This window comes from Fringilla coelebs (assembly GCF_963513975.1).
Source record: "Fringilla coelebs genome assembly, chromosome: 4".
Classification (NCBI taxonomy): Eukaryota; Metazoa; Chordata; class Aves; order Passeriformes; family Fringillidae; genus Fringilla; species Fringilla coelebs.
Genome location: NC_140032.1, coordinates 23,588,746 through 23,600,867, shown reverse-complemented (window position 1 = coordinate 23,600,867; position 12,122 = coordinate 23,588,746). Strand labels below are relative to the sequence as shown.

At 40.1% G+C, this 12,122-nt stretch overlaps 1 protein-coding gene across 8 annotated transcripts in view; it reads left to right on the top strand.

Annotated features, from left to right (window-relative positions):
- The window catches only part of APBB2 (amyloid beta precursor protein binding family B member 2), a 161,947-nt gene that overhangs the window by 119,215 nt on the left and 30,610 nt on the right, over window positions 1-12,122 (top strand). For all 8 annotated transcript variants that reach the window (XM_084204888.1, XM_084204894.1, XM_084204890.1 and 5 more), the window contains one exon: window positions 1,663-1,790. In XM_084204888.1, coding sequence (XP_084061014.1) covers window positions 1,663-1,790 — 128 coding nt within the window. The remainder of the gene's footprint in view (window positions 1-1,662; window positions 1,791-12,122) is intronic.

Below are 12,122 nucleotides of genomic sequence, written 5' to 3'. Positions count from 1 at the left end.
ACTTATGTTGCTTATCTGCCCATTCTCCAATTTTTTTCCAGCTAATTTGGATTCTGTTTTGTTACTCTAATCCCAGTGTATTTTGCACGAATAACATATTTTTCCTTCTTGTAATAATTTTCTTCGGGAACAAATATATGAGTATAAAATGGGTCCAAAAAGCAATCTTTGTGACACTTGGTAGCATTCTTCACACAATTTGTTTACTGCTTCTGACCTCCAAGCAAATTTCTCCCTTATTTTCTTCATGATGTTTCTTTTTCTGTCTGCCACTAACATCTCAGTGCTGCTGGTTTACCCCATTTTTTGCATGACTATCACAGCTACATCTGTTCTGCTTCTCTAGGGGCAGCCTATATATCCAGCCTTGCATCTCAGCCACAGATGTGCTTTTTCCATCAGGCAAAATTGCTTGTGTTGGCTTTGCTCATACCAGGTGTCACCTGTGTCTCCCACATCCCTCTTGGTAATTGCAGTGCCAGCTCTGTGTCACAGCTTCCCTTGGAATCCCTGTTAGGAGATCTGGGGTTGGGAGAGGACGTGGGCAGTGCCTGCCCCTTGCTGCCTTCCCTACAAACAGTGGCAGAAGGCCCTCACAGACTCACAAGAATGTATTTCTTACACAGACACAAAAGTAGACATCATAAAGGCTTCAGCCACTGTAACCAAGTAGGAAAAGGGTTTCTTTGTCACTGAGGTGAAGAAAAAGGTCAGTTTTGAAACATTAGTCAGTAGGGATTCAGACCCTTTCTATTCTTTCTGTTCATGTATAGATTCTGGAACAAAAGAGAAGAAACAAATTACTCTGTATTTATTTAGCTGATAGCTTCCACTTTCTGATCAGGAGCAGCTTGTCTTACTGCTCAGCAATAGGTCCAGGATCATTTCTGTGGGAGCTCATGGTCTGAAGAGTATGTGTACAGCCTCCAAGAAGAGGGATATTACATGTGCTAGAAGAGGCAGCAGACCTATTACAAATGCTGTCAAGAGGAGAAAGATAAACATTTGTGAATTAGCATCAAAAGGAGAATTTTCTCTAAGTTTGTTTCCTGCAAGAGAAAAAAGCATTATCCTTGTTCTTACATGCCAAAAGAATTGGGGAGAAGTTCTGGCTCCAAGATTCTGCACTCACTAGTAAAATTCACATTCAGGTTTTAATGCTGGGTTTTCCCCTTTAATCTTTCTTCAAAGAGTAAATCCCTTGACATGTACAAATTGCTGTCTGTTCCCATAATCCATTGGTTAAATTTTATGGAATCAAAACACTTTGAAGGAAGGAACTCTGCCTCAAAAGTACAGGTTTTGCTATAAACTTTTACTATGAGTACAGACTGTGGTTTCTCATATATTTGGAAGAATTTACTGAAAAACAGATGAACACATAGCTTGTTGAATAACTCAGTAGTTTGGGTGTGAACGAGTTGTATTTAAAAGACATCAAAGCTTTTTGTGATTGGGATTGTTTAAAAATATAATAGCAAGGTAGCATCTTAGATCTTTTTCACACCAGAAACATATGAAGTTTTTTTCATTTGCTCTTGAAACAACCCAAAACTTTGAGTAAAGATGAAGCTAGTCTGAACAGCACAGATGTAACACCTTGAGCCCAGCCAGTTTGAGAGGGTGATGCACTGTGTAATTGTACTTTTTCTGGCACTGCAGGGCAAAGACATGTACCTCATTCTGGAGAATGACATGCTGAACCTGATTGATCCCATGGACCGCACGGTTCTGCACGCGCAGCCCATCGTGAGCATCAGAGTCTGGGGCGTGGGCCGTGACAACGGGCGGTGAGTGTTCACTCTGCTTGTCTGCCCTGGTGCTATTTCAGTCTGCTAATGCACAGTGCACATGACTCTGTCCCAGGGCCTGTGAGAAGGTGGGTAAATTCTTCTTTTTGTTGCTGGTGTTACTTTTTAAACTCTCTGCTTTTCGTAGTGTATCGCTTGCATGCTGTTTTGTTAAGCCAGCATTGAACAAGCCTTTCAGATTAACTCAGGTGCATAAAACTGCACATGTAACATTGATTTGTTTCAGATCTATGTAGTACTTTTGGTATAAAAGCATGTTTTCAAATATGCTTCGTAGTATGTTTCTCCTGCCCATGTGAAAGCATGTCTTCCTGCTGGTCCAACTAAATGTACTACCAATGCTCTGACTGTGTGTGTTTATACTTTCTTGAGGTACTTAATATGATGGAGAAAAAAGCTGGACTGAAGGAAAAGGAATGGGTTTAGTCATTACTATTACTTCTAGTTCTTGACGTAAGAAAATCCCCAAGGATGTTGCAGAAAACTGAGATTTGTCCCTGAAATATCCTGCCTGTGAGCTGAAGTTGTTCCTTGTGTGCTCTAAACCATACACCACGAGTGTGTGCTAAAGGCCTTTCTGCCCCAGAGGCAGTCTTTCCTTCTTGGCTGATCTCTTGGTAGCATTCTTGTTTGTCATGTAATACTGCTGTGGAAACAGGGTTGTGAAAGTGACTTCTTTGGAGCAGGACAGTGAGCTGCTTCCCAGTCTGATTGGGCATTTTGCTGTAGTGAAAACATTGTCATTCACATCAAGAAAGTCCAGGATCTTAGCACAGTACCCAACCTGACACAAGGATGGTAAGGACTCAGTAACACTAGCAAGCTTCTGCTTTTTGTGTCCATGTTTGATAATGGTCAGGTAAGTCCTGCATAGCCAATACTAGCTGTGATGGAACAACCACATCACTGGACAAGGGAAGTGTTGCTGATGTCATTTATCTGAAAGGCCTTTGACACAGTCTCCCACTACATTCTTCTTTCTCAATTGGAGAGAGATGGATTTGATGAGTGGACTGTTGGATGGATATGAAAGTGGTTGAATAGTTGCAGCCAGAGGTCAATGGCTCAGAGTCCCAATGGACATCAGTGATAAGTGGTGCCCTTCAGGGATCTGCACTGGGGCCAGTGTTACTTAATATCTTCAGTAATGACACAGATGAAGGGATCAAATACACCCTCAGCAAATTTGCTGATGACACCAAGCTGAGTGGAGTAGTTGACATTTCTGATGGATAGGATGCCATCCAAAGGGACCTGGATAGGCTTGAAAAGTGAGGACATGGGAATCTCATGAGGTTTAACAAGGGTGCTGCATCTGGGTCAGGACAACCCCCAGTATCAACAGGGGCTGGGGGATGAACAGATCCAGAGCAGCCCTGCCAGGGAGGATTCGTGATGCTGGTGGGTGAGAGGCTGGACATGACCCAGCCATGGGCACTCACAGCCCAGAGAGCCAAAGGTGTCCTGGGCTGCATCCAGAGCCCCGTGGGCAGCAGGGGAGGGAGGGGATTCTGCCCCTCTGCTCTGCTCTGGTGAGAGCCCACCTGCAGTGCTGCAGCCAGATCTGGGGGCCCAGCACAGGAAGGACATGGACCTGTTAGAGGAGGGCCACCAAGATGATTAGAGAGATGGAGCACCTCCCCTATGAGGAAAGGCTGAGACCTGGGATTGTTCAGCCTGGGAAAGAAAAAGCTTCAAGGTGATCTAATTGTGACCTTTCAGTACCTGAAAGAGAGCTTACAGGAAAGAAGGGGTGAGACAATTTACAAGGGCATGTAGTGACAGGTCAAGGGAGAATGGTTTCAAACTGAAAAAGATTTAGATTCTATCTCAGGAAGAAGTTCTTTCCTGTGAGGGTGGTGAGGCACTGGAACAGGTTACCCAGAGAAGCTGTGGGTGCCGATCCCCGGAAAGGTTCAAGGTCAGGCTGGATGGAGCTCTAAGCAACCTGGTCTAGTGAAAAGTGTCCCTGCCTAAGGCAGGGGAGTTGGAGCTAGATGATCTTTGAGGTCCCTTCCAACCCAAACCCTTCTGTGATTGTCAAGATATTTGCAATAGTCAGGGTATGGGGGTTTTTGTCTCTAACTTTCAATAGGAAATGTAATTTCAAACATGAAGAATCTTTCTCAGTAAAAGATTTTCTGAAACTTGTTTTATCTGTCTCAAAGATTCTGATTACCAATGGCTAAATTTCTAAAAGGGAAGGTGATTAATTTTTTAGGTGACTAAAGGTTATTAATTTTTTTACTCTTATAAATGACTGATAGTTAATTGAGCATGAGTTAACTGGTTTTCACTTCCATTGGTACAGATTTTTGAGAGGTCTAAAAGGGGCAAATCCAGTTTGAAATGCTGGGAAGTAAAAAGGTTTTAACTCCTAATGAATAAACCATTGGAGTTCTTTGTTTGCATTAGAAAATGGGTGCATTACACATTTCCCTTCAAGTCAGTTTTTGTAGTACCTTGCTTCAGTCAGGAAATAAATAGAGCGTTTTAAGGGGCACCTAAATGTGATGCAGCTTTACAAAGTAAAAGATGCCAGCTTTGATCTTCTTTTTTTTTTTTTTTAACCATTTACAGTTCTTTTCCCAAATGCTTGCACTCTTTTGTGAAATAAAATCATTCTATTATGTTCTTTATAAAAGAAGATAATGTATCATATTTCTTCAAGCTGGGTACCTGCTTTTCCTAAAGACAGAACTGGTCATGGATGTTTTTAGGAAACATTTAAGAGAAATGTACCTTTTGCAAGCATGTGGCACCAATGACATTGTGTGCTTTTGGTGAAATGTGTCTGGGGGTGGGAGGCAATAGCAGACTCTCCTAGATGCTATCAATAGGGCAGGAGTTGGGAAAGGCTGTGTGTGCACAGGTCACCCTGAATTTTGATAGGTGCTTTTACAGAAATTTTGTGTCCAGAATGACTTTCAGGACTGGAGCTCACTCCTTTTGAAATTTAATTTGATTAATATTTTATTGGCACATTTTAAAAAATAAGATTGTAGGAAAAGTAGTGTAGCTATTATTGTTGTAAGTAAATTCATACTGCATGTGATGTTAAATAACAGAAAATCAAAATGACAAGCAGAAAGAACAAACTTATGAGTGCATAATCAGATGTACAATATGTTTTGGGTGTAGAGATGTTCAGGGCAGCATAAAAGATGTAGCATTTCCTGAAGAAGCACTAACACACAAGAAAAAACATTTTGAGACAAAACAAAAAGGACAACACAAGCTGAGAAAACCATATTGTTGAGCTGGAAACTGCACTGCAACTCTTTTCATGTGTACATTAGCCCACAGTGCTTGCATTCATCCTGGTAAAATCACCTGTTGCTGCTGAGGTGAGAAATACCAAAGCCATTCACTGACTGCAAAAGCAGCTTTCCCTGATCATGGGTTTGCCACCACCAGAAAAAAAAAGCTAGGGATCACATTGCTGCTTAGGTGGATTAAGTGTTCATGAAGTTGATGAAATCCCAGCTTCTGGTGGGAAATTCTTCCAGAAGTTGTTGCATTTTGTTAGTTAGTTATATTTTCTAGTCCAAGAACCTGTATAATAAAACATATTGGATTTGTTGTGAAAGGTGGCATTTAAATTTTAAAATAGTGTAGAAATGTATTTTGATCAATTTGAACCCCAAAATGGTCTGCAGGCCCTCCATTTAACTATTTTGCTTGTACTAATTTATTTGTACTAATTTGTTTCCGTTTTGGAAGATGAAGAGCTTTTCTAATGACACATGAGCAGATGATTTTCTAAGCTCTGCCATAATGAAAGATTGATGAAACACAGAGATCTGCTGATGAAAGTTTAATCTGAGGATGTGGCTGCTATCTCACCTCAGGCAGAAGTGTTTTCTAGGAGACTGTAATCACTCTCTCCTAGGTTCCACTATTATCCTGACCTTTGGAGTTTCTTATTTAACAATCCTGGGGTAGCAAAGGCTTCCTCATTCGGTTAACTTGGGCTGTGTGGTGATTTTGTGTTTCATCCCTTGTTTTCAATTGATCAGTCAGTAAAATATGTTTGATTTTAAAAGGCCTGGAAGGCCTTGATAAAACCATGTACAAAAGCAGATTCCCAAAAATTGGTGGGTATGCATGTATGTGTACACTGAGCTCCTATGTGTGATATGTATATATGGGCATTAAAAGAAAATAAATGTCCTGTATACAGGACAAGTCCTGTATGCCAAGTCCTTTGGCAGACTCGGTGATACCTTGTGATTTTTAAAAGTCAAAAACCAGTGTCCTTTGTACAGTCTTGCTCTCCTGCTGTTCTGAAAAGTCATGATGATTCATTTAGTATTATTTGTAAATAAGAACACTCCTTGCAGTTGCATAAATAGTTTGATTTCAAGATCACTAAGGTCATTGTCACATGGAGGTGTCACAGCTGTATCAGTGAATAATTGTCAGTGCTGTGTTTGCTTCTTAACAAGCCATGCATGCCATGTTTTTCTCCTCATCATTAAAGGCGTGTTTACAGCCTCAGGATCCACTGAGGCTGTAAAAAGGCTGTTCTCACTTCTGAGCTGCACAACTGTACATTAATCATTGCTCAGGCTGGGGTTTGTCTCTCCTCCTGGACTGCTGGTGCATGCCCTTTGCTTTCTGAGCAGTTCACTAACAAGGAAGAGAGAAAAGGCAATGGCTCATCAGTTTTGTAAATGAGATTCCGTTAGCACATTTCCCTGAATCCTCCTTTATCTTCATTGCTCTTACACCAGTCCGAAGCCCACCTCCGGTTTTAAAAAATCTAAAGGACTTTAAACTGCCTGAAAGATTACAGTCTCTTCTCTCCTGGTGACTTCATACAAGAGCAGCTGAAATAGTCTGTGGCCAGCTGGCAAGGAGGGCTGCTGGTGAATTCAGGAGACATCTTTGATGGGTCTGAATATGGAACTGGATGGGGTGGGCAGCTGGTGTGTTGGACAGAGCACACAGCATGTCTCTTCATCCACTAGCTTTGTCACCACGTGGAGCAGGTTTGTTTTCAATGTATAGTTTGTGTGTTTTCCTGACAGGCAGAGGAGGGAGCCTGGTTGCTTTTGGGAGAGGCACATTGTCTGATATTAAAGTTTTCTGACCACAGACACTCTGACTGGATGATGTGAATGTGTTGTACTCCTTCCTCTGCCCCATTTTATCAGGTGGGGATGTCCATTGCCCTGCTTCTCTGAACTGCTTCTGTTCTTCTGCTGCCTAGACATAGGAATAAAATGAAGCTGAGATGCAGAAAGGGGAGAAAGGCAGACAGGGCCTTGAAGAAAGTGGAACAATGGATGCACACATGATGAGTCTCAAGCTGCCTCAGAAGGGGAGAGCAGGCAACTGAATGAATAGATGCCCCAGGTCAGATGGATGTAATCCTCTAAGGCTGAAAGAGAAGAGTCCTGACAACAATATGAATTATCTGAGCTCTGTTATCTCAGGAGCTACTAGGACAAGAGAAAACTTTTGGGGTGATATAAGAGAAAAATGGGACAAATCTGTGGCAAATGGGAACAATATGATGTAAAGTTATGGCTCTAATTCCTCAGAATATGGGGAATTAAAAATAGTATGCTGTCTTGCTTTTTCCATGGTTAACAAAAATGTCTGGGTTTCAGAGGTGTTTAACACCTGTGCTGTCCACTGACTTCAGTAGGATCGCTGCACATTCAGTGGCTTTGAAAATTAAGTGTCTAAATTCAGATTTAGTGACTTCTAGATGTATCACTCAGGAAGGTGTTTAAGTTTTTTTGGATTGCCCTCCCTCTGAGGTGATGACTGAATGTGCTCTGAGTTTTCTTCAGTTCTATGAGAGAAGCTTATCCAACTGCACAAGATAATGAATAATAAACTTTCTTTTCTGCATTAGCAACATGGTCGAGAAAAGCAGAAAATAAATTAAAACTGAAATGGTGTTTGCACCTGCTCTTCTGAAAAGATAACACCTCTTACAGAATGTGTAATTTCAGCTGAGCTCTTCAATCTCTAAAACACCATTAATCAATATTGCCTATTCCCTTCGGTCCCTGTAACCTTGGAATAAGGACAAAACATACTGTAAGGAATCACATAAATAGAGCATAGGTGAAGGATTACACTGGAGGAAAAGGATTTTACTGGCTTTTCTGACCTCTCTTCTTAGCTGGGTTTTTACAGTTATCTTTTGCTTTTTCTTCTTCCCTCAGCCAGCTGCATTTGAAGGATCCTTTTCTGTGTGTTTTGGTAGCATTTTCCCTTCTCACTAAAAAATAGTTTAGGTAGTTATTTATGCAAAACTTCTCATTTATATCCATAAGTTCTGACATTATTCTTTGGAGGTGCAGTGTGTTCTAGGAGGGAGTAATGAAACAATACAGCTGTGAAAGGGGGAATCCAGTCAAGCTTACAGAATTGATGTGTTTTAAAGCAAACGTGGTCAAGTAGGTGCAAAACGTTGCATGTGTGCATTCATACTTTGATTCATTAAACTGGTTTATTTTAGCTTTGGGATTTAACATGAAAGACACAGATGCATTGAAATAGGCTGGTATTAACTTGAAATATTATCTAATTTGAAACACCTGTAGTTTTGCACCATCTGTTGCTGGTGGCTTCAACTGAGGCAGCATCCTTATATCCTTTCTGAGTAATCTCACTAATGAGATGAAAAATTATTGCATAGAAACGCAGAATCAATTAGGTTGGAAAAGATCTCTGAGGTCATGGATTCCAACCTTAGAGCAATCACAACCCTGTCAACTAGACCATGGCACCAAGTGCCACGTCCTGTCTTGGACACCTCCAAGATGGTTACCCCACCACCTTCCTGGGCAGTCTATTCCAATGTCTAGTCACTCTTTCTGGGAACAAATTCCTCCTGATCTCCAACCTGAACCATTTTAAATAGCACTTGAAATTATTCAACAGTTAAAACAGTATTCAACATTAAGACAAATGATATATCTAGACGTGGACTACAAATAAGCACTGTGATCTAGTCAGGTTGTGTCAGTTAATGAGCTGGCATATTGACTGAGACCCTGGCTTAAAGCCTTTACACAAATTTGTGCTAGAAAATCTCCACACATTCCCTGTTATTTCAGCTATTAAACTCAAACACTTCAGGATACAGCTAGAGTAATCCATGAATTTAAGCAGCTATCATTTTTCTCTGAGTTAATTAAGCAGACGCTGTGTCCAGGCTGGATTTCTGTAAGTAACTGCTGCTTCAGCTCCATGACAAAACAGTGATGCAAGTGATGCAAAAAGCAGCTGCTGTCCAGCTCTGTACCTGTCACCTGAAAACATCCATCTTCCTCCCAGACTCTCTACAACCCTCCTAGATTTCAACACCCTCTGAGAAGCTTTGATCTTGCCTCACTGTCAAAGATGGTTTAAACTTACCTTATTTACTTTGTCTGGTCATCACTTGGGTGCATCCTCCTTCTGTTGATTCCTCTCCAAGGAGGCTGTGCAAACAAAAAATACCAACTTCCTTCCCAAACCAGTGCCTGCCTTTCATTCACCCCCTATATCTTCAGCAGTGCTGAAGTTACTCCTAATTACACATCTCTCAGAGACTATATCAACATAGAGACTGTGCATAGAGGGAGCCACCTATGGAATAAATGGCTGTAAAATAATTAAATAACACTTTTCTTTAAAGCATAATAAAACAAAAAAGACTCAATAGCAACTTTTTTGTATTCTTTTGTTCTCATCTCAGGACCTTTTCTAGTCTAAGGTCTCTGTAGCAGATGAGAGAAAACCAAATTAGTCCACTAGTGATTTCACTTTGTTAGTCTACAGTATATTGAACCTGTTCAGTTAGTACAAAGGTGGACATATAAAACCTTTCTTTTGAAGAGAAAAGCCAAAGAAAGCACAGGCCATTGGAGACAAAAGCAATGTTTTATGAAAAATTGTGCCAAGAATTACTAACACCTTGCTGGCTAAAAGTTCATAAAGCTGTCTGCAATCTTGATTGTATTATGTTTGCATGAGCAGTAAAACATTTTTCTGTTGAGTAGTGGTTCACTTGAAAATGTCAACCTTTTGCAAGACATGTAATTACTTTGCCTATTGTTTTCTATTGTAAGCAAAACCTTGACTTCATAAAAATTGTTACTGGGCAAATCATTTCAGAAAAAATAATTGAGAGGAAAAAATATTTGTGCAGCAGGAAGTATTTGATTCAATTATCTCATTGTTAGGCTCTTTCATAAAATATGGGAGATTCACAGCTTTTTAATGTAGCAAATTAAAAAGCAAAAGTACAGACAGAAAGTGACCTGTGTCACTCCTCTTCCTGTCCAAACATCTTATACCAGTATTGTACTGGTGGGTTAGAGAGAAAGCAGGATGTTTCTATATACACCTTTACTGTGTAAATATTTATATCCACCTACATAAAAACACCTTTGATCTTCGCCTGAGTGTTTTCCTGATATCAAGAGGATTTGTGACGTCTGCATATTTGTAGACCGCTGAATGTCCTCTGGTATTTGCTGTATGCAATTGTAAAATGAGGTACAGGCTTTGACCTGTGTCCCTCTCTATGCACAGTCACAAACTCAGCTACCTGCACTTATATAATAATTTGAAATGTGCCTCTAAGAGGATTCTCTTGCTATCAATTTAACTCTTCAATTATTTAAGTGTCACATCTACCTCTGGATGCTTTTTCACATTTGCTGCTAGATGATTGCAATTCAAATATTTATATGCAGTGCACTTTTATGTAAATCGTAGCATATACTGTCCTATCCATTCCATATATTTAGAAAGCATTTTCACTTCAGGATTTTAATTCTGAGAATAGTATGTTGGCTTTTTTCCTAACACTGGCTCCACCAGGAAAAAGGGCCTTTTTTTGTCAGGGGCATTCAGCACAATTTGGCCTCTAGGAATGGAGGTAGATTGCCTGCTGAAGCCTCTTTGATATGTGCAGATTGATTAGAAAAAATTAAACACTAATTTGTGCAAATAAAAACAGTTTTGTCAACAGATAATTCAGGTGTCTTAAAAATTTAGGGATATATTTACTGACTGACTTGGTTTTGTATTTAGAAATTGTTACATTAACATCTGTATTTTTTTAAAGAAATTTGTGCCTAGTGATACTGAAAAATTCATGTGCATTATACCTCTTCTGATGACAGTCATCTTCACACAAATGCAGTTTGTCTTAATCCCATAAAAATGCTTTTAATTTCTAATCTGAATTAATGCATTAAACATAGACATCAAATATCTCTAAAATTTCAATATTTTATTGCTTGAAGTTCCCCTCTCCCCACCTTGATTAATTTCCAAGTTGGCTGGATGTACACTTACTTTTGCCCTGAGTTGGACCAAATTCCCTTATGATTGATGGGAAGTTTTTTATTAGCTTTCCCATGAGTTGAGTTAGTCCATAACTTACAGAGGTGGACCTCTGAGACCTGAATATTGCTCAGCAAAATCAATGTAGTACCTCTGGGGGCATCAGGATGGTGTAAATGTTATTTCTTTAGTAGGACTAAGGTTCTCATACAAGCAAAAAGTAGCAGGGGGGAAAGTAAGGAGCCCACTATGGTTTAAAAGAATATGAAAGAGTTAAAGGTCTGCAAGGTGGCTGTGTTCAATATTTGACATAACATTCTCCTGATCCTATGTTTAACATGAGTGAAGTGAGTTTTTCCCCTTCAGACAAGACCCTGTGAAAGTCAGCCTGCCTGTGTTCTGGGATACCTCATACTGGCACAGCAGTATTTGCAATGATGCTGTATTTGCCAACAAGATGCAGAAAGAGGCACTGTAGAGTACTTACAGAATTATTTTTTAGTAGCTCAGATTGGAAGGGCACGCCTGGGTAGACAGTCTTAGAGCAGTGGAGTTCCTTCCTTTGGAGAGTTACCACAGGTGTAGTTCAGTTTGCTAAGGGCAAATTGAACTGCATTTGCTTTGCAGTTGTGTTTCATTAGTCCTTCTTCATCGATTAAGAAGTTTATTTTCTGCCTGTTCCTTTTTTGCAGTGTCTGAAGAACCTAAAGAAACTTCGTATATGTATCTCCAGCAATGTATGAGTGTTTAAGATTGATAGTATCCACCCCCACAGGAAAATAAATTACTAAGAAAGATTCCCTTTTTTTTTTTCTATTTGGAGGACACTTCTGTGTATTTATTTAGGGAAATAGCTTTTCATCTCTGCTTTTACTCAGCCACCATCAGGAACATAATGAGATGGATTAGACAAGCAAACCGAGCAATTGTTCTTGCCCTCTGTTCATTTATGGAGTACATACATGGCTCCAGGGGCCTTAATGTAAAAAAGACAAAGCTCTTCTGGAG